The 22236-nt window shown below is 54.2% G+C and overlaps 1 protein-coding gene across 2 annotated transcripts; it reads right to left on the reverse strand.

Moving 5' to 3' along the window:
- Window positions 1-487: 487 nt before the first annotated feature.
- On the reverse strand, window positions 488-20859 carry Mllt6 (MLLT6, PHD finger containing). 2 transcript variants are annotated; one of them, XM_076870476.1, is made up of 20 exons: window positions 20410-20859; window positions 19121-19200; window positions 18615-18669; window positions 18279-18388; window positions 17237-17340; window positions 16937-17030; window positions 14322-14561; window positions 13540-13638; window positions 10927-11137; window positions 9781-10395; window positions 9167-9348; window positions 8835-8943; window positions 7344-7410; window positions 7007-7152; window positions 6366-6563; window positions 6179-6267; window positions 4720-5069; window positions 4251-4341; window positions 2631-2987; window positions 488-2080 (listed from the first exon to the last, which is right to left on the reverse strand). In XM_076870476.1, the coding sequence occupies exons 1-20, from the start codon at window positions 20516-20518 to the stop codon at window positions 2039-2041; spliced, it is 3348 nt and encodes a 1115-aa protein (XP_076726591.1). In that variant the 5' UTR covers window positions 20519-20859; the 3' UTR covers window positions 488-2038. The 2 variants fall into 2 exon arrangements, with proteins under 2 accessions (XP_076726591.1, XP_076726590.1); XM_076870475.1 differs by having other exon boundaries at window positions 14322-14564.
- Between the last annotated feature and the right edge of the window lie 1377 nt (window positions 20860-22236).

Genomic DNA, 22236 nt, shown 5'->3' on the forward strand with positions numbered 1-22236 from the left:
TCATTTGGACCTCACTTCCACACAGTGATCTTGGTGTGGATGTCCTTCCCTTCCATCAGAATAGAAATAGACTTCAGCTCTGATAGCCAGCCTTCAGCCAGGGCATGGATGTGAATCGGTGACTCTCCTAAGAATCTCTTAAGGTTACTTTGTTTTTTAGTGGCTTGGGGCAGGGCGTTAAAGAGCTTAATAGATTAAGATGAATAAAATGCTGAATTCTATCATGTCTTTCTAACTGATATTTAGCATTAATAAAAAGTGAGTATTTCTGAGGTCATCACAACTGCCCCCAACCCCCCCCACCCCCAAGCCCTTGCAAGTGCCTAAGAAATTGCCTCTGAAGAATTCCCACCCACCCCATCATTAGCTCCCTAACATCTTACAAAGTCTTATCAACAGGAATATTAATATTATTTTCCATATCAGAAAAAAAAAACAGTTGAGCAGCACAGGCAAAAATATATCTGCACTACGTTTCTGTCATTGCCAAAAATATACACATCTTCTTTTCTTTATTTAAAAAAACCAACAAAAAAATCCCAACAACAACAAAAACCCAAACAGAAACACACACACAAAAATGCACACATGCAAAGAGACCAACAGGACTTGAGCTTCAGGGAAAGCTGGAAATGCCAAAGGACCAACAGCTCCACCCCAGTGCAAGTGAGACAGGGACACGGGTCTCCAGTCTTCCAGTGACCCACTCAGCCTTTGCTGCCAAAGGCCCTGGGCAGATGGGGACTGCTTTACGGTGAGAACTGCCCACAACACCCCAGGGAAATAGCTGGTGGGTGAGGAGACAGCTGTTAGGTCAGCTTCAGTGGCTCCCCTAGTTGGTGGGGGTGGGGTAGAGTGCACAAGGGCAGGCTGGCTAATTCTGGGAGGGAGACTTTTACTGAAAAAGCGGCACTTCACCTCCCTTGTTCCCTCTCCCAATCCCTGGGGTCCCCCTTGTGTTAGGGAAAATGGACCAAACTACCAGTAGGGGAAGGGGGCCCAGGGGGCCCTGAGACCAAGTGGGTCTGGAGGAGGGAAGGCAGGATATTACCCTGATTCAAAACCCCTAGCCCCGTTACTCTCCAAAACTGGAGTACTTTTCTGGTTTTTTGTTAACCATTCATGCCCCTGAAAGGGGCCAAAGTTGGTGAGGGGGGAGGGTACAAACAAGAGCTGGGAGCTCCCCCCCTCTGGTGCTAACCACTGCGCCTGTTTCTGCCCTTGCGGCCCCAGGTCCAGGGGAAGACAGACAGACAGAAACACACACACACATACACATGCACACACAGACACACTCACACTGTTGAGTCAGCCAGCTCGGTCTCCCCACCCTCCGCACTCCTCAAGCCAATAGTGCAAACAAGGGGCAGGGCACCAAGGACGGTGAGGGCCTCCCTATGCCCCACTAGTGGGGTCACAAGAGGTGCAGGAGGCCTGGCCTGGGTTTGATGCTGTCTTGCCCTTCCTCACTCCCCCTACATCTGTGGGCTTTTACAAGCTCAGCTTGTGACCCTTGGTGAGGGAGAGGGACAGTGAGAAACAGTCAAAGGGATCCCTTCTGCCATTTGCTCAGATTGGGAAGAAACTGCAGGTCAAGTGGGGCCAGCCCTTCTTCCATGAAGACTTCCATGCAGGGATAAGCCTAGGTCTACCCTCCACTGCTCCCCTTTCAAGTGCTGATCTGTTTTATGTGGTGGGTCCAACCAACCCCCCACTTATGTCATGGCCCACTTTGCCCTCTGGGGGACCTCAAAACATTTGCTGAGGGTGGGGGCTCCTAGGCAGGCTTAGAGCCTGTCCTCCCTCTGAGCTTCTCACAAAGCAGACAGTGCAGACAGGGGGTGGGGATGCAGATGGAAGGGGCTCCCCTCCCAATCTCAGTCCTTGCACCAGGAGCCCCCAACACTCCCTGGGCCTCAGCACAGGCTCTGGGTCAGGGTTCTTCCAGTGTCTGGGCCCAGATGCCTGCTCCAGGATAGGACCCCTTAAGCCAGGATCTGTCCCCTCCATTTAGGGGTCAGGAGGGGTACAGGTAGATTTAGCCTTTTTCCTGGTTGGCTGAGGCTCCTTTGTCAGCGGTCTGGAAAGAAAGGAAGGGAGGCTGGGGATTTTGGAGTTGTCTGGCCTTAAAGCCTACCTACGACCAGCTTCCTGGGACAAGAAAGCTGCCCCAAGTGCTGAAAGGGAGGCCATCAGAAGGGTCCTGCCTGGGCTCTGGGAGGTGCAGGAATGAGGGAGTTGTGAACACATATGCCAGTAAGACTGGCTTCCTGGGCTCGGGTTGTGTCCCCTCAGAAGGAGAAGAGCCTCTTTTTCAATGGCCCTCCTAGAGGGGCACCTTCCTCTAACTGGTCACTCAGAAAGGAAATGGCATTTCCTAATTGGTCTTCCAGAGGAAGGCTGCTTTCTAACTGATCCTTTTACTATTAGCTCTTGCTCAGAGTGGACCCTTCTTGGCTCTGCAGGAGGGCACCCATGTGGAGCAGAGGCCTAGATCTGGAGCAGGGCACCTGTCTAACCTGGGGGTTGCTGACATTCCCCTGCTGATGCATATGGTGATGTATATTCTGATGGTCCATCTCTGCCCATCCCTCAGAAGGGAGATAGGAAGGTTTGGACCCCTTACTCACCCCTCCTTTGGGGCAACTGCCACTGTTGTCCGTCCCCGACAAGCTGAGGAAGGGGTTGGTCTGGGCAGTGAGGACTGGAGGTCCGCCTGCAGCTGCGACTGCTGCAGCTGCAGCCGCTGCCGCCATGAGACTGGTGTTGTTGCTGAGTGAAGGGGCCACAAGGGCTCCAGCGGGCAGCAGAGGTGGGGCAGATGCCGCAGGCAGCAGGCCAGGGGTGCCTGCTGATAGCAGTGGGGTGGAGCTTCCTGCCAACAGGCTGGCCATGGGAAGTTGGGAGCCCCCAGCCATCTGCAGCCTCTGCAGCTCCCGCTTCTGCTGGATCTGTTGGATCATCTGGTAGACAACCGTCTGGTGCTCCTGCAAGGAGGTCAGGCTGCTTATGGCCAAGGTCCCCGCTGTCTCTCCTTGCTGCCTGCCTGGGTCCTGGGCTCTATCCGTATCACCAGAACCATGAGGCAGGAGACAGGGGAGATGATCAAGGTTCTGTCTCTAACTTCCTACTCTGGACCTAACTCTTCCCATTTGGATAAGAAAATGGTTGCACAGCCTCAGTGTCCATAAGCTGGGCACTGTGGACCATGTGCAGAACAAATATCTCTGGACCAGCCCTCTCAATCAGTTCCTCAGTTACTATGACAACCACAAATGCTCCCAGGAGTGGTATCACCCCAAGGCAAGAAACAATAAATGAGGTCAACAGTTTTCAACTCCTCTTTTTTGTTTTAAAAAATTGATTGTTTTTGTTTTGAATAGGCAAAGCATTCTTAGTGTTCCAAAACTAAAATAATTATATAAAAATTTACATTAAGAAATGTTGCTTCTGGGCAGGGGCTGTAGTTCAGTGGCAGAGTGCTTGCTTAGCACATGAGGCACCGGGTTTGATCTTTAACACCACATTAAAAAAAAAAACAAAAAACAAAAAACAAAGGCACGCTGTCTATCTACAACACCAAAAACGCAAGTAAAATAAATAAAAAGAAATGTTGCTTTAAAGAATTAAAAAAAATCTTATCCTATTCCCTCTATCTTTCCAATGTTTCTTTATATGAAAATATTTATTTTTCCCATTTTCTCAACTCCAGCATTCTTACTGTGATTTATTTAGGTACTTTGATGCTGCGAGGGAACCCAAGGCCTGGGTGCTAAGCATGTGCTCTACCACTGGGCCACACCCCCAGCCCAACTTCCTCATTTTTAAAAGTGAAACTCCTGCCTCCAAAGCAAACCTTAGCGGAACCCAACATGAGATACACCCAAAAGAACCAGCTCTGGGGACAGTGTCCCCTGCTCAGTCACCTTTCCACTAAGACCCTGTAGTTCCCGCCCCCTAAAGATCCTTGGGGCTGGGATCAGAATGCTATTGTTACTCAACCTGCCACCCTATACACCCTTTACTGGGACATGATCTGGGGCCATGGCAGCATCCCTTTCCCAATGCCTGGTGACCTTGAGAATACTCTTGTCCCCTTGCCCCTCAACAGTCCTACAGGCTCAATATCCACTCAGCCTGAAGCCCCCCCCCTCCACTGCTGCCCTCCCTGGGTTGATCCAGGTCCTCTGAGATCTGGGAAAAGGGGAAGCACAGGGCTGCTGAGGAGCCAGGGAAGGGAGGAACATTACCGGAGTGAGCTGTGGGGAGGCGAGGAGCTGCTGGAGCTGCTGGAGCTGCTGCTCTTGCTGCTGAAGGAGGTGTCTTTGCTGCTCGGTCAGGCTGAAGCAGGGGACACAGGGACCATGGGGAAGGTGCAAGGAAGCATTCCTCCCTACCCCTACAAGCTCTCAGACTCCCTCAGACCCAGGTGAGGAGAGGCAGGGAGGTGCAGGTTTAGAGAACTAAGTTCAGAGGGTAAGGGGAGAGGGACACTGTAAGACTGAAGGACTGCCCCAGAGGGAAGACCTAGAGTGGCTGATGGGTGAGAAAGATTCTTGGTCCTGGGCCACTTACACTCAGAGATGATAGTCTAAGAAGTCCCTAGAGACCAAGAGATGACAAAGACTATATACCCTTTGGGGGATTTGGGTGTTGTGGGGGAATCCCTCCCAGAGCCAGCCTCCCCACTCCCTTCCCCAGGGCTGAACTCTCCCTCACCTGTTGAGACAACCTGGCAGCTGCAGCGTGGGGGCCCCACCAGCCTGGCTCAAGCCCGTAGGGTTGGGAGCAGCAGCCCCATTCAACCCCCCCAGGAGCCCATTGAGGGGCAGGCCCCCACTGCCTGCAAGCCCCCCCAACAGTCCTTCAGCCATGGGCATGGCCCCCAGCCCTGCTGCCCCAGATGCTCGGCCCAACCCATTCTGTGGCTGTGGCGGGAGTGGGGCAGGGGCCCCAGGCAGGGCCAAGGGCAGAGTGGCAGGGCTCTGCTGGAGCAGGGGCAGCGGTGGGGGCGTGCTGTGGAAGGACAGCGACGAGCTGCTGCGGCTTGGGCAGCCTGAGTGTGGGTCCTGGGGAGGGAGGGGGAAGGCAGTGGTCAGAGGGCAGAGGGCCAGCATGAACCTTCTGGCCCCCAGCCCAGCACCCACCAGCATTCTCAGAGTACAGCCACCCCACCTCACCCCAAGAACCCTGGCCTAAGATACAAGGCCCAGGGATGAAAGCTATGAATCCAGTCTTCATAATTCATGTTTACTGACCATTTCCTGGGGGCCTGGCACCCCTTATCATGTTTGCTGAATAATGAACAATAGTAATGATAGTGACCTTCCAGCGAACCATATCTAAAGGCTAGTGCTTGACCTTTGCTACCTTGCTATTCCCATTATATGAATGAAGCCACTGACTGTTAGGTTAAGTAATTCTGCAGGAGAGTGCTATAGCTGGACAAAGAGGCTCAGGTTCAAATCTACGTCTGAAATGCAATGGCTTGGGTGGCCTTGGGTTCAACTTTAGTTTACTTATTTATTACCTGCAGATAACAGTAGCATTGACTCCATAGGACTATTATGAAGACTAAATAAACCAACGCTTTAAAAATTTCAAGGCATGACAAGGGCAAGTATACAATTAATGTTGGTTATTTTTATGATTATGACTGCCCAAGTCACACAGTCAGTAAGTGACAGAGAATAAGAACCCAGTTTGTTGGTTCCAATAATAACCACAATATAACAATAGCAACTGCTATTCCAACCACCACCAATTATGTAGGGATTATTTTGTGTGAGGCACTATAATAAACTCTTCAAACACTTCTCAAAGGCCTTCCCTAACCACTTTATATCCAAGAATCCCTCCCCTATTCTTTCTCACAGCCCTCAATTTACTTCCATCTTAGCACTTCTCCTGGTTTGTAATTATTTATTGTTTTCTTGGATTTGTCCTATCTTCAGATGATTGTGTAGGTTTTGCTCATTGATTGCTAAGCAAGTGCTTGGCACTAAGTAGGCGCCTCATAAATATTACTTGTTAAAGGAATGAATGAACCAATCGATTAACTGCTCAGCAAATCACTTCACTCCTCAGCCTCCTATAGCGGCAGGGTAAAGATGTGACCGGGAGGACATTGAGTCTCCACCAGCCCCACTCCTCCCTGACCCCTCCTCATGGTACCCACCTCGGAGGATGTGGACAGCGAGTTGTCCAAGCCAAGACTGTTCTTCCCTGGAGGGCTCTTGCTGGTGCTCAAGGAGTCGCTGCTGCCGGCTGAAGGAGGAAGGGCAGTCAGGGACTGAAGTGGAGTCGCCCCACTTGGAACCACCAGGCAAGGACCTCCACTCCCGGGTTGGGCTGGACGCCCTTACCTTGGGGAGGCAGGCCATAGGGTCCAGGGACAGGGCCGTTGGCGGCAGGCAAGGCTGCAGGCAGGGCGGGGAAGGGCACAGAGAGCTGCACGTTGAGAATCTGCAGCCGCTCCTTCTTGGCCGTCAGGCTCAGGATCTGCTCCTGCAGCCGCTGGTTTTCCTTCTGCAGCGCGTGCAGCGCCTTCAGCATCTCCACGACTGCGGAGAGGGCGAGGGAGCCTGAGGCGGGGCTGGGTAGGCGGGGCTGGGTGGGCGGGGGCGAGGCGGAGCCTGGGGCGGGGCCGGAGACCTCCAGGAGGCTGCGCCAGCCTAGCGAGCAACACAGGTGAGCTCGGAGGAGAGAATGGGGACCAGAGCTGTGAGCGCCAGGGCGGGACCTGATACCCACAAGACTGGACGAGGAGCTAGAGGAAGTTGGAGTTTGGGAAGATCTGGGCCAAGAGGCCGCGAGGGTCAAAGGCCGCACGCAAAGGAGGCGGGGCCGGGACCGACCAGGGTTACATGTGAGGCCTGGGGTTGGCCGTAAGTCAAGGCGGGGCGGGGCCTAGAGGTGGAACCCAAAAGAAGTTGGGGCCCTCGGAGAGAAAGGTGAGGCGGGAGCCCTCGGGCAGGTCTCTCAGCCCCGCGCCGCCCCTCCTCACTGTTGACGCCGGCCTCCCCGTCGCCCTGCTTCTCCAGCAGCTGCTCCATATTAGTCGTTCCCGGGGCTGCAGGGTCTAGCTGGACGCCCCCGCAAGGTGCGGACGCTGTTTGATCGAAGAGTGCAGGGAGGCTGCTGATGGGGGACCTGGGGTCGTAAGAGAAACTGGGTTCAGGCTTACCTCTTGCCCCTACTTCGGGCTCCCCCTCCCCCCTCAGGACTTCCACTTGGCCCTTCGGTTTCCGCCCTCTCCCCAGTCAGTCCCTCCGCCCTCCCTCCAGCGCCCCTCCTTCCCCGCTCCCATCCGCCTCCTCCCAAGCCGCCGCCCCCTCCCTCACATGGAAGACAGACTCTCCTGCGGGGAGGTCCCCCGACACCGGAAGCTGCAGTCCTCCAGGTCTGGCTCTTGGAAGGAGAAGGGAGGGGAGGAATCAGCGAAGGGGAACCGTCAGCCTCTGGGTCCCCGCCCAGGAAAGTGGGTGCAGGATTTGGAACGTCATTTAAGACCCCTTTCCCCAGGATCCCCAATCCCAGACTGGCAGTTCAAGTTGCTAAGACGCTGAGAGTCCTGGCTTGGAAACCCTGTCTTGTAGGAGGTTCTCTTCCCCTTTCTCTAGGGCTCCTGCTGCCTACTTCCAGATCCACCTCCCAATTTCTTTCCAGTGAGCTTTGGAGTTAGACATTTGCAATGTAGGTTGAATTTGAACCCAACACTACTTTTTGGGTGGCCTTGGGCTCCTAACTAACCTCTTTGAAGTGATTGTTAATTAGGATTAAAATAAGAAATGTGAAAAAATAAGAAGTGTTTGGCTGGAGTGGTTTAGCTGGCATTATTATAATTAGCCTTGTATGACATCCCCAAACACATAGACCCCACCCGATGACAGGAATCATCAGACCCAGGGCCATGTGCACATTAGGTAAGTGTTCTATCACTGAACACAATCCCTAGCCCTTGGGTCTGTTTTTTTTTTTTTTTTTTTTTTTGGTATTGAGAATTGAACCCAGAGGTGCTCTACCATTAAGTTACATCCTGTCCTTTTTTTTGAGACAGGATGTCTGCCAAGTTGCCTAGGCTGGCCTTGCAATCCTTTTGCCTCAGTCTACAGAGTTGCGAGGAGTACAAGCATCCACCACCATGCCTGGCTTGGATGACTTACTATGAACTCTGAAGTTAAAAGGCAAAACTTTGTTACATCACAGAATCCTGCTTTGGATCTTGGAAATAATAATCACTCTACTCTGTTGGGTCTAAAAAAATGTATCAACTTTGGCCCCTTTAAGGATTACCTTAACAGGCCACCTAGAGATAAGCCCCATCCCCTAGGCTGACAGGTGGTATCTCTGCAGACCAATCATCTTTCTGGGGCTGAGCTCACTCTCCAGGGAGCCCTGGGAGCTTGCAGCTGGGCCCCTTAACTCCTCAAAGCTGGGAGAGCAGGGAGCCCAGCTGTTGGGGCCTCCTAACCGCCAATCCCAAGCAGCACTAAGAAGCAGGGAAGAAAAAAACGCCTCAGTGTAAGAGCACTGAGCTTGGAGTCAGGAGCTCCGTCTTTGCACTCTGGCTCTGTCATTTCCTATCCTCTCCACCTTGAGCATCATTTCTCTCTGCCTTTTTCTTTTGTGAGATGGAATGGTAATTCTGCCTTGCCTTGCCCCTTCACTGGAAAAGTGTCCCTCGGTTTGTTTGTGAGAAGTTTTTTGTTTTGTTTTCTGCAGAGTGAGCAGTGGCAGAGGGAGGGGGCAGCCAGCAAGCCTTCACATCCTTTTTGGGTTCACATTCCCTCAGGCCTTTGGGAAGAAAAGGGAACAGTTTGAGACTCATTTACCTGTATGGCTGCTCTCAGCTGGGGTGAGAAGGGGGTTAACAGCGCCCATAGAGGTTCCAAAGATGTGGGCAGAAGGGAGGCTGAAGGTAGAGCCAGCCAGAGAAAACACCTGAGGGAAGGAGGGAAAATCCAGCCTGGTGGTTATTTTTGGATCTAGGGCACAATTGTGTGCTGGGGTGGTGGGGGATGAGGCATACTGGGAGGAAGGAAGATCAGAGAGAGGGGAAGTTCTGGTGGCAATCAAGCCCAACTTCTTGAATTCCCACATAGGGCTGGGTCCTGGCAGTCTGTCCCCCACCTACCCAGGGAAGGAGCCAGGAGTAAGGCCTCACCTGAGTGGTGGAGATGGAAGCAGAGGAGGAGGTGAGGGTGCTGGTGAATGGGGAGCGGCTGAGGCGGGGCAGGGCTGAGGTCCCTGGGGGCCCCAGCAAGCTGGAGGAGAGGGGTGTACTGCAGACAGCCCGCAGCATCCCACCACCATGGGAGATGGGGTCCTTATTACTGGTGTAGATGCCTAAAGAGACACAAAGGAAAGGCTACAGTTACCTTCCACCCCAGACTGCTCTTCAGTCAAGTGGCTGGAAGAGGTCTCTCTAGACAGTAAATTCCCAGGATTTGGCCACACACTCCAGTCTAACCCTCTTGTGTGGTGCTTGCTATGACACCTTACCAGGCTGACCTGCCCAGGTCTGGGCAATGCTAAGCCTTCTAATTCCCTCCCAAAATGTGAGCCCTACTGGGGCAATCCACCCCAATCTCTCCCACCATAACCATAGAGAAGACTGGTATGGGGAGTGTCTTAGAGGTGACTATCATCTCTATCTTTTATCTCTGTTCTTTGGAGCAGTTTTTATCATATTTCTTCTAATTACATCTTTATGCCTCTGTCCCCTCACAAGACTGGCTCAGCCCTGAGATACTCTCGGTCGCCAGGGGTCACACTAACCTGCTCCCAGCAGTGGGGATTCGAGGCTCAGGCTGGGCAAACTCCCGGAAGGCCCAAAGGTGCGGGAGGCCAGACCCCCCAGGCCAGAGCTGACTAGGGAGCCTCCGGAGAAGGGTGAGGCAGCAGTGGCGGTAAAGCCAGCCAGCTGGGCACCAGGTAAGGAGGGGGTAGCCAGGCCCCCAGCACCCTCCTTGTTCCGGCTGCCCTTGGGACGGCCTGGCCCGTGTCGGCTCCTCTTGCTGGCTTTGTGCTTCTTCTCCTTCAGGCCTGTATCAGGGGTTTCCTCAGCAGGTGCAGGGGTAGCGTTCAATGTGGGCATCCGCTTGTGGGTACCTGCTGAGGTCCCGGACCCCGAAATGTGGGGAGATTTATAGTCCCCAGGGGAGGGAGCCCGGGCTCGGCCTGAGCTGGAGGTGGTGGTGGAGAAGCGCATGATGGGCCCAAAGCCAGAGAAGACCACCTTCTGCTCAAAGAGGTCAGCCTTGGGGGGTTCAGGAGCTGAAGGTGAGGGAGGGGCTGACGGGGTAGGGGCTGTGGGTTTGGAGTACTTGTCATCCTCTGACTGCTCCAGTTTGGGGAATGTGGAGAAGTCAGGGGAGCTCTGCAGGGATGAACCTGTGAGTAGAGGGAAAGGGAGTTATGGCTGGATTGTAGCTCTCCTCTCCCTCCTGCTCCACATGCACCTCACACTGTGAGGAGAGCTCTGACTGGGGAATGGGGAAAGTCTAGCTACTTGGCAGAGCTCAGCCCATCTCTGTGTTCTGAGATGAGCGTCCCCACCCTCCAGCCTTCCCCTTGATAGCACAACGGGAGGGGAGGAACTCCCACCCCAATGACCTCACTGGATACCCGCAGTTTTCAGGAAATAATACGAATATTGGTGCTTTAAAAAATAGCCCCTTGCAGCACAAGTGTGGGGGATATTGAGTATTGTGGGGTTGGAGGGCAGCCTTTCCCTGAGGAAGGGAAGGAGAGCTCCATTTCTATAGGGAAGGTGAGAGGGATGGATGGCTGGGTGAGGAGTCACTGGGTAGGGGTCCCCTACCACCAGTTTCTAAAACTATACCAGTACAAAGGCCCTCTCTAGAAAAGTGTGGGGCAAGAAGCTGTCCCCACTCCTAGCCTGCTCCAGGACACCACACTCACCTGCAGGCTGGAAGGGCCCCCCAGAGGAGGAAGAGGAGGAGGAGGAAGAGGAGGTGGAGGTAAAACTGCTCACACCCTTCCCACTGCTCAGCTTCTTCCCCTTATGACTCAGACTATGGCTGGAAGACTTTTTCCCCTTTGAGTCCCTGCTGCTCTCGGAGGTCTCCTGCGTGCTGGCCTCATGGTGGGAAGAGGAAGCTGAGGAAGAAACCTGAGGGAGGGGAGGAGAGAGGAAGACTCAATGCCAGCCGCCCAGTTGGGCTCACCCTGACTTGGGAGTGAGGCAGGAGGGACAGGTTCTGAGCTCAGCTGAGAGATCCCAGAGTCAACCTCAGGAAGGACTTCAAGGTACCCCTGAACCAGGGAGAGGGGAGGCAGCTGTGGAATTTCCCAAGAGATAGAGGAGAGCACTGTGACCTCAAGAAGGTTTCTGTCCTTCACTTCAGGCAGGAAGACGGGGCAAAGGAGAGAACGGATTTGTGGTTACACTGGCCAGCTCAACTGGAGGTTCACTCATGCAAATACTTTGGGGCCTGAGAGGACTTGCCCAGGCTTGGAAGTGGTATAGGCAGGGAAGAGGTCAAGGAGATTAGACCTCTCTGGACCCAGCCTTAGGTGCTCCAGTTGCTATTATTCCCTCCCTGTCCCCCACAAGTCAGTCACCTGGTTTTTGCCCCATTCTCTTGACAATTTCATGTTCTTACAAGACAACTTGAGCTTGCAGACAGAACCCTCTCCCTGAGAGCCTATCCTCACTCTTCACAGGAAACTGCTCTTCCTTCAAACTCCAGCTCAGAAGCTCCTACTTCTATAAAATCTCCCTAACACACAGGTGGAACAAGTCACTCTGCTTCCTTATTTCCAGGGCACTGCGTGCCTACATTCACATGTCAACAGTTGCCATTTTGCACTGAGATAGCTATCCAATGTCTGAGGCTCCAGTAACCTCAGAGGGCAGCAGGATGGCAACCGGAAGAGCGTGGGCCCTGGAGTAGGGGGGGGGGGTGAGCCTGGCAGGCTCTGCCCTTTACTGCCACGTTATGTCATTCAGTCTCTCAACCTCGCTGAGCTCTAGTGCCCTCACAGGGCAAAATTATGCATACTTGGAGAGTTATGAGGGACTCCATGCCAGAGACATGATGGGGGTCAATAAATGACCATGGCAGCTGCTATTAATATCTTGCACAGACAGTGCTATGTGGTGGGTAAGAGCATGGGCCTCCACATCAGACTTCCTGGGTTCAAAACCTGACTCTGACACTTACTCACTGTGTGTTTTTAGGCAAGTTACCTACTTCTTTGGACTACTTGAGGATTAAATTAAATGAAGCACTCCCATGTATCCCTTCCATCTCCCAGTTCTAGAAGAGTACCTGGCATGTCTGAGTTCATGTTCTGTATTATTGCTGGGGAAGGTACTTTTCCTCCCAGATAGAGACCAGGTATACTCAGTAAACAGTGCTAAATGAACAAATGCTAGAGGGAGAATTGATGGGAAAATGAGAGCCGCCCTGCACTGCCCCTCCCTGGGTGGAGCCCTGGTCTCTGTCTTCTTTGTTCTTTTCAGCAGCTGGAGTTCTGAAGGGAGCCAGATGTGGTTCTGAGAGTAAGGGAAGAGAGGGGCTGGGGGGAAGGGGAAATGAAATGTTGGGGCGGGTAGAGGGGGATGGGCAAAAATCTCTGGCATGTCCAAGGGACACCCAGTTACTGGAGGAACTCCCCAGATCTTTCCACCTGCCTGCGGGCCCCTGGAAAGGTCAGAGGGTATGAATGACAAGCTTTTCCAGGTGAGCACTGGGAAGCAGGAGGGGAGAGGGTTACTGGGGCAGTTACTACAGCAACATCACCCTGGAAACCTGATACCTGAGCCTCCTGCTAAGATGCCCAGAGCTCTGCCAACCATGTGAGGTAGGGTGGAGATGACTGGCAATAATGGGACAGGAAGAAGCAGTTTCTCCAGACCCCCAGAGTTCTCCTTTCATGGGAAGGGCAGATTGGAGGGAGAGCCAGGAGGGCTGTTCTGGCTTGGATTAGCAACTCCCTGGCTTAGAGTAGGATCTGCCTGTTGCTTATCCAGATGTTGTCCATTTCTGGAGACAGGCCTGAATACCACGCCCCTGCTGGGAAGGGTGGGATGAATGAGGATCTCAGGGCGTTCTCCTGGGGCCTGCCCTCCTTGTCCCCACAGTCGGCGCTTTCAGCCCTTCTAACCTGCATGGAGTGGAATCTGGGTGAAGCAAAAGGTTTTGGGTGCCCTTCCAATGGTAGAGGGGCCCTCTGCCTACCTCTGGAGGGGTGGGTCCCAGAACTTGTAGAATGGACCTGAGTGTTGTACCCTGATTCTCTGTATATAAGAGCCCAGTGCTGAGGCTCTCTTTCTGGACTGAAGCAGACATGAACCTAACCTCACCCTCATGGTTGGTCAGTGCTTGGGGAGCAGGAGTTCAGGTCCCTTCTAGTCTAGAGAGGGAGTGGAGGGATGGGATTTTAACCAGAAGTTAGGAGAAGGTACCCAGGCAGGTCCCTGGCTCACCCTGAGTCCTCACATTTGCCCTCCCACTCACTGCCATCCAAGAGCAGCATGCCATCCCTGCTGAATGTGGACAGCAGTACCTTGTCAGCAGTGGGGACCACAGGCGGGGCAAGGATGCTGGGAGGGGACTCAGGCCGCTTCTTGTGCTTCTGTTTAAGGCGTTCTTTGTCCTTTCGACTCTGGGGAGGGAAAAGTAATCAGATATTGATGCTGGGGAATCACCTGGGGGAGGATAAACATGACTTGTGTGTGTGGGGAACAGATCTCCTCTCAAGGATGGGACTTATTGGGAGTCAACTTCCCCTGTGGAGGAATAGGGCATTCTGGATGGACAGGAGTGACTTGAGCAAGGTTCTCTAAGTGCTTGGAGCCCCTCCCCCTCAAGCTCCCTGCCTGCTAAAAATAGCTTGTCCCATTATCACGCCAGTGACACAGAGCACCATGTACATATAAAAGCATGCTCATGCAAGGGTGTCTACCAGGGACACAAAGCTGTGCAGAGGGACGGGTGCCCTGTAATATGTGGCATGAGGGGACACAGGCATGTGTACTTACTAACTGGGCTAGCACATGGCTAGACTGTGGAAATGTGCAAATGTGCAGGGCCACATGCCTGGGGCTTTGGGGTCACAGTCATGTCATGGGAAGGACAAGGAAGAATCATACAAACACAAAAAGCACAAGGAAGCCAGGTCCCATCTCGCTCTCTCTGGCCCTCACGTTTTACTTCCTCAGCCCCCTCAGTGGCCTCAGAGGAAGGAAGGGAGCAGGATCCAAGAACTGGGGACACCTGTGGTAGCTTCTGGAAAGAGGCATGTGTTTGTGAATGTGTATGGTGAAATAGTGGAGGGGAAGACTTCACCTTCTTCTGGCCCCTCTCGTGGTGAGCAGGGTGCTTCTCCTGCTGGGTGGATGGTGAGGCTGACCGGCTTCTCCTGCCAGAGATGAAGCCACTGCTGCCTCCCCCTGTGCCACCTCCACTGCCACCACCACCGCTGCCACCTCCTCCTCCTCCTCCTCCTCCTCCTGCTCCTGCTCCTCCTCCTCCTCCTCCTCCTCCTGCTCCTGCTCCTCCTCCTCCACCACTGATGTGCCTGGATGTCTTCTGGGGGAGAAAATTGAGAATAACTGTCAAACTCTCCTCTTAGTAGCTTAGGAAAAGGTTCTTGGAGGTCACATGATCCAGGGCCAGTCCCATCTGCTCTGTCATCACTAAGAGGACCTGATGTCCTCCGTGCTGCTCTGCTCAGTCTGGAAATCCTAGAACTTTCCCGGCTGGCTCATCCAACATATAGATTCAACAATTGAGATTCCAAAAAGGCAGGGATTCCTTGGCTGGGCCTGGTGGGGGTGGCCTGGGGCCCAGAACATAGGACCTCATGCTTTCTACCCACCTCCTTCCTGGCACCCTCTCATCCTGTCTTGGACAAACTGAGCCCCAGGCCACTTCTATTTTCCCCTGAGTAGAAGCTGTGCAGGGACCCTTGTGGGAAACCTCTGCTCCCCTGCACTCCACATCCCATCCTCCCCTCCTCATACTTCATTCTAGCCATCGCCTCTCCTCCCTTGCTCCTAGCCCTTCCCCTCCACCAAACACAGGGTTTGCTCCTGTGCAAGGGATATGCTGCTTTAATCTGTAAAATATCAACAGCAAAACCCAAACTAGCTGGAGTGGTGGCGCAGGAGGATCATGAGTTCAAAGCCAGTCTCAGTAAAAGCAAGGTGTTAAGCAACTCAGTGAGACCTGTCTCTAAATAAAACACAAAATAGGGCTGGGGATGTGGCTCAGTGGTTGAGTGTCCCTGAGTTCAATCCCAGATATGCATTCCCCCAAAATAACAAAACCCAAACAACATTCATGTTGCCTCTCCTCATAGCCAGGGGTGCCTTTCCCTCCCTTCCCTACTAATGCACTCTCATTTGCCTGGTCCCAGGCTTGCAGCTGCTCCCTCTAAAGTCACAAATTACCTCCCAATGGCCAAATCCTAGGGCTAACTTCAGGCCTCACCAGTCCTGCTCGATGCTCCCCAGCACTAGGCATGGCTCCTCTCCTGCCAAACTCTGTACCCTCCCCTGTGGCTCCCTTCACATCTTGGTCTACTCTTCCCACGGATAACTTGGAAATTCTAGCCCCAGCCTTATAAACCCAGGCTGTCTCTACTATCTTGCTGGGGGTCTGACAGCCAGCAAACCTGAATGTCTCCACTTAACACCTGTGCAAACAAAACCAACCTACCTTGTCCTAAGTCATCATTAAACTCTGAAAACAAGGTGACCATATAATTTATGTCCCAAATAAGGACATTTCTAGAAATGAACAAGGGTAGCTATTAATCATTATACTAGAACACAGGCATAAACCAAAACTGGCTGGAGCAAACCAGGACACACACTCACTCTACAAAGGCCAGATGAATCCCACCTTCAAGGTACCCCCAGGTGCCTCTAGCTACTGAATGTCTAGAGCCTGGATCCTGTGTCAACCTTACTTCCTGCTTCTTAGCCACCCCCACATTTAGGGGAGTCTACCTAGAATGGCTCTAGCTTCCAGGTTCATCCCTCCATCCCCCCTCCTCGCAGCTGTCTCCCTGCCTCCAGCTTTGGCCCTTCCAATCCAGCTTCTAGGTAGCTGCCAGGGTAATCTTCCTAAAAAACAAATCTGATCATGTTACTCTCCACTTACAAGCTTTCCAAGCCTGTGGCCTGGGGGGAGGAGTGGCCCAAGCAGCAGCCTGGCTCTGCAGACACCTCACAGCTTCTGGAACATGCAAATCTCTCCATAGACATGCAATAGTACCCTTCCAGCCTGGGGCAGAAGCAGACTCAGCTCTCATCTCCTGCTCTGGTCCCATCCAGCACTCTGTTCTGCTGTTCATACATGCTCTGTCTCATCTCAGACCTCTGTCCACACCAGGCCCTCTGCCTGGGCCTCATTTCTTCCTGTGCTTGTTTGACAGGTTCTTGAAGGAGCTTTTAGATCAGACTACCTGTTCTGAAATCTATCCACCAGCTATGAGGTAAGTTACATGACTTTGGGGAGCCTTGGTTTATGCATCTGTGAAATAGGGACAATACAGCATGCCTAGTACTTAGAGATGTTGGGAGGACCACAAACAATATCCCATGTGGAGAACTTGGTACAGAGGCTCAGGCACAGTAGATATTCACTCCCACACAATCTGTGGCTCTTATTTTTATTTCTAGCTCCACTCAGCTTAAAGGCTCCCTTGTCTTTGAAGCCACCCAGGTGGATAGGCAAGGTTTGAACTCTGTCTTCTAGAATGGACTACTTGGTTCAGCTCTGGTTCATACCCCTTCAACTGTAAATTATTCCCTATCAAAAGAGGAGCTCCTCAAAGGCAGAGACTGGGTTCTTTCCACCTCCCAGCACCACGCAGGGGCCTGGCCCAGAGCCCACACCCTCTAAACCTCCATTGACAGACCAACTTGTGTGCTGGCAGACCAGATGGGACTCACCATCTTGCTGAAGTGATATTTGCAGTAGCCACAGTATTTGACATTGTCGACCTCCAGCACTTCTTCCTCACACAGCAGGCCTGCCATTTGGGCACTAACCGAGGGAGGTCAGGTGAGAAGGGAGTGGCCACAGACCAGAGCAGCCACCTCCTCTTCCCTTCCTAGACCCCTACTTAAGTGAAGCCAAGACTATCCGAGGAAGCCACTGCCACCATCACCCAAGAAACAGAAGCTAGAATGAGCCCACTCGGCAGCCACCCATGTAAACCTCAGAGAAGGGGTTGGGAACAGGGATCTTACCAGGTGACATGGAAAGCTTGTCGACATCCATGACGATTACAGGTCATACAGGCTCCTGAGGCTGCCTTGCTCTCCCGGCCCTGCTCCTCGCAGATGTAACACGTCTGTAGGACACAGCACACTCGTCCTGTCTTCCACAGAGCCCCTGTCCTGCAAGCTGAGGGATCCTTTGGCCTCCCTTTAATTCCATCCTCTCCTCACCATCCCATATTAATGCTAACATCTTTCTGCAGTGATGCAGATCTTCTATAACCTAGACTGTCCAAGAGAGTAGCCTGCAGTCACATGGAATACTTAAAGTATGGCTAGTGTGACTGAGGACTTGAATCCTAAATCCTATATAATTTTAATTTTGCAAAGCCACATGTAGCTAGTGGTTATATTGGAAAGGACTATCCTTGGTGAGCTCCGAAAGGCTGCTGACTATCTATCTTGCTCCCTGGTGAGCCTATTCCCACCTCTGAGCCTCTGCACATGCAATCTGTAACTGGAACCTAAGACCCCAACATTCTCAAAGCTGACTGTCTCATGCTTTGGTTTCTACCTAAATGTCTTCTTCATTGACCACATTATCTAAAGTAAGCACCCCACTAGGTACTCTTTATTTAAATTCCTTTTTTATTTTCTTCACAGCACTTATCACAAATTACATTTACTTTATTTGCCTGTTTATTGATTTCTACAGTCTTCCCACACAAGAGCATGAACTCCACTGGCAAACAGCACATCTGTCTTGATCAACACAGAATACTGTATGCCCAGTACCTTTCATCAGGTCTATCACGTAGTAGGCAGTCAATAAAATGTGTCCCAGTAATGAATGAATGAACTACTAGCTAAAAACTCCCCTCTGACAGTGCTACTTCACTGAGTTCCAGAGCATGAGTGTGTATCTAACAGTGGTAGGTACCTACCCATCTTCAAGTTCCCTGAAAGTGTTCATTGGACAGAATCAAGCTACACCAGAATAAGAAAGCATTGTAGGGACACAAGTATGGGTGGCCAGGGAACGGACAGTATGGGGCACAGTAGGACTGCTGACCTTATTGAAGCGATCATGAGGCACATACTGCAGCACGATGGGCTCCATGGTGAGCACATTGGCAAACTGCACCTCGGGGATGTAGAGGGCACATACCACGTGGGCCCAGCCTGGGAGAGTGTAGGGGCCAGCCTCAGGGGGATGGTGAGCCTGACACCTCATCCCTCCCATCCCTCCCATCCCCAGGCTGCAGACTGTCCCCTTTTTCACAGCCTTCCCATCTGATTCCAGTGCCAGCCAGGGAAAGGAAACCCAGCCTCCACCCCACCCACTCTTGCCTTCCCAGACCTGTTCTGGGGGACTTGCTGACCTCAGGGGCTCAGGGCTCCCCCTCACCTCCATTGTCAGTCCTCTTCAATGCCCCGTCTTTGTGTGGGCACAGCTCACACCTCTGCCAATGCAAGGGGCACAGGGAGTTGGGGGATCTGCTGAGCCAGGCCCTCCCTGAACACATTCAAAGGGCCCCAAGATGAAATGATAAGATCCATTGTGGGGTGGTGTAGAGGAAAGAAGTTTGGCCACTAGCTGATAATTGTTGAAGACTGAGTGATGATGGGGACCTGGGGTCTATTATTGAATTCTCCCAGCTTTTGTAGCCTTGAAAACTTTTCATAATAAAAAGTTCAAACAAACAAAGTCTCCATGCTTGAGGTGGGGCACAGTGAGGGATGAGCTGAGGGAGAGATGGGGTTGGTGATAGGTATGCAGGAAACAGGAAGTCCTGCATGACAGAACTAAGTCCCACCCTAGCCTCAGCCTCAGAGTCCCTAAACTCAACCAGAGGAGATGCTCAGGTGTGTGCAAAGGGGGAGGGGAGCCAGGAGGAGGAGGCTGGAACTCACCACCCTGGCTGCTCGCTCCTGAGATTCACATTTTCGGCAGAACCAGGGTCCAGTTGGCACCTGGACGATGCCATAGCAAGCTAGAGGTGGGGGAGGAGTCATTGAGGAAAGCTGTCAGCCAGCGCTTTTCCCCAGAGTAACAGGGGGAAGGGAGTGTGACTCTGAAGAACCAGAGCTGGTTCCAGCAGGGGGGGGGCTGCTCCCCCTGTCTGGGGGTCACTCTCTAAACAGCAGAACCACAAGGAATGCCCAACAGCACAAGGCCAGCCTTTGATCACACAACCAAGCACTACAAACAGGGGCGGGAAGTCTTGAGTCCTTGACCTTAAACTTCTGAAAGATCCTCCCCACCCCACGCCCTTTCTGGACTCATTTCCCAGCTCCAGTCCCGGACTAGTCCCCTGGCATCAGTAACAAGAAACAACAGTCGCGATAGTCAAACACGTTTTGTTGTTATGGGGGGGGGGTGCTTCTTAAAGGGCCAGTAAGGGACCAAGCAGGGAAGTCGGGGGTCCAGGAACCTCATCTTCAGCTTCTAACTATCACAGGTACAGGTCAAAAGTCAAGGCTAAGGGCAGGTGCAGTGCAGGTAAAGGAGAGGAGAGTGGCGGGAACTGCCCGCAGCCACAGTACTAAGGGTTGTCCCAGGAAGTGGGGGCCCAACTGGCTGTGCCAGACAGGCGGGAGATGCCAGCCTGCGCCCTCGGCAAGATTCCTCAAGGAGTTAACTCCCGAACCATGTGCTGCTGGGGGAAACTCCAAACCTCCCTTCTCCATTCCGGCCCCCTGCACAACCGCTCTCCTATCTTCAGCTCTTCCCCGGAGGATTTTAGGAGTCCCTTCTCCCCTGGGACCCTTCTCGTCCCTTCCCAATTCCGCTCCTCCCAGTATCCGGAAGCGAGGGGGGATGACCCCCCCTTGACCTCTTCCTCTCGGAGCCCCGGACCAAAATAACAGGGCGGGAGGGGACACCTCGCAGGTAAACATTCCCCCGGCAGCCCCGACAAGGGCGGCGCGGGGCGCAGGGAGTTCACTCGTCGCTCCCTGGACTCTCCCCAAACTCCCTCAACTTGGGGTGGGGGGCGCGGGACTGGAACAATAGGCAAGAAAACAATGCCTGACCCGGTCCTGGAGGACCGGGCGGGGGGAGTCCCCACGCCTCCCTTCCCTTCAGGTGGGGTGGGGGAGGGGAGCGCGAGCCCCGGGAGGGCTCCGGAGGGCGCGGCCGGGGGCGCCCCGAGCGCGCCGCCCCCGGGGTCCCGCCGCCCCCCCGCGGGCTACCCCCGTACCTTGGTGGACGGCCACGCTGCACGCGTGCCCATCGCAGTAGACCAGCGGGTTCTCGGCCCAGCCCCTCTCGTCCGAACATACGCAGCAGCCTCCTACCATCTCCTTCATACTCCCATGAGCTCCCTCCGGGGCTGGGGCGGGGGGCCGGCCGGCGGGGGTCGGGGGTCAGGGGGGGAGGGAGGGAGCGGGGGGCCGCGCGCCTCCTCGCCCCCTCCTCCGCCGCCGCCGCTTCTTTTCTTTGCCTCCTCCTTCCTCCTCCTCGGCGTCCTCCTCCTCCTCCTCGCTCGCTCTGTCTGGCCGCCCCCCCCGCCGTGCTCTCGCCCTCATGCCCCGACGGCCCCCCCCCAACAATGAGACTCGCGCGCCGGGCTCGCCCCCTCCGCGCCGCTCGCCCGGCTACCACGGCTACCCGGCCGCCGCGCAGCCAGGGCCCGGCGGGGGAGGCGCCGAGTGGCACATCGCGGGTGCCCGCCCGCCCCGCGCCGCCCGCTCACGCGCCGCCCCCCCGGCCCCCCTGCCCCGCCGCGGCAGCCATGGCCGCGCGCCTCCGCTCACTCGCTCGCTCGCTCCCGGCCCGCCCGCCGCCCGCCGCCGGGTAAAGTCTTAGGTTCAGGGAACAAAGCCTGGCTTGGTAGGGAGCTTTTCGCTCCTTCGCTCCGTGCTTCTTTTCCTTCTTTCTTTTTCGTTTTTTGGCTCTTGGTTGTCGCTCCCGAGCCCTCCCTCTGCCTGCCTTCCATCTCGTGCGGGGGTGTCCGATTCCCAACCCGCTACGCCCGGGTATCAGTCTCTGCGTCACTTCTTCAACCTCAAATTTGGAGGTGAAGACCAGGGACGCGGAAAGGAATAGGAGCGACGCGGGCTGCTCGCTTCTAAGTGTTTGGGGGTCTCTTTGGACGGTAGCGCACGGGCCCTTTCCTCCGAGGCCACTCTGGAGGGTAGACATTTTTGCACGTGCAGTCACTTATTCATTAAACAGATATTTATTGAACGCTTAGTATGTGCCAGCCGCCAGGAGAGTAGCGAACAAGCCCTCGAGGAGCTTTTCGTTGTCACGGACACACGCGCACACACCGGGACCCAGACCTCCAAGGCGCACAGAGGCACGCGCAACTTTCATCCAGGAACACCACCTGACCCTGCTGGAGACCCAAGCCCAGCTCCAGTTCCGCTGGCGCGCCGGAGAGACTCACGCGCGCTAGAGACCGCAACCACGGAGGTTGTCACGAACAAGTTACCCTTGACCGCTAAGCACGCACACAAACACAATGGCACGCACACAGCTCCCTCCAAAGGGCTAAAGTTCCCAACACTGGGTCTCGGGTCAGAAGTGAGGGGACATTAGCCCGAAGATTTCTTCCCCAAGACTAGTGTGGGGAAAGAGGACGAGATCTGACTCCCACACATTTCCTAAAGGGGGGTCGGCGCCCGGGGGGACTAAAGGTCACCCTCCCCCACAGCAGGAGGTGGGGTGGTGGAGGGGAGGAGGCAGCCCTGGGGGCTTCAGCGACACTTCAAAGACTTCTCGGCCGGGAATGCTTCCTGAGGGGGAGGGGTCGAGAGAGGGAAGAGGGGAAGGCCGGCCAGGGGATTGGGGATGGAGTAGGCCGCCCCCCTTCAGCGCACTGCCCCCCTGGCAGACTCTTCCGCCGGGTCCGCCTCCTTTTCACCAGCACCTGTTCAACCGGAACATCAAGGGGCCGGGGCCGCCGCTCCCCCCTCCGCTCTCTTTAGTACCTTTCATCCGGGCCAAGGGGGGAGCGAATCCCCGCCCAGGAGGGGAGGGCTTGCCGGGGGAGAACTTGTCCTTGACCTGGTCGGTGGCGTCA

The sequence above is a fragment of the Callospermophilus lateralis genome, chromosome 11, assembly GCF_048772815.1.
Source record: "Callospermophilus lateralis isolate mCalLat2 chromosome 11, mCalLat2.hap1, whole genome shotgun sequence".
Taxonomy (NCBI): domain Eukaryota; kingdom Metazoa; phylum Chordata; class Mammalia; order Rodentia; family Sciuridae; genus Callospermophilus; species Callospermophilus lateralis.

Coding starts and splice junctions, on each gene's coding strand:
- Mllt6 (XM_076870475.1), bottom strand. CDS start 20,518: ATGAAGGAGATGGTAGGAGGCTGCTGCGTATGTTCGGACGAGAGGGGC. Junction 13,639..14,321: donor ACGAGAGGGGCCAGAAGAAG/GTGAAGTCTTCC, acceptor TTCCCTCCCCAG/AGTCGAAAGGACAAAGAACG. Junction 2,081..2,630: donor GCAGTTGCCCCAAAGGAGGG/GTGAGTAAGGGG, acceptor CTTTCTTTCCAG/ACCGCTGACAAAGGAGCCTC.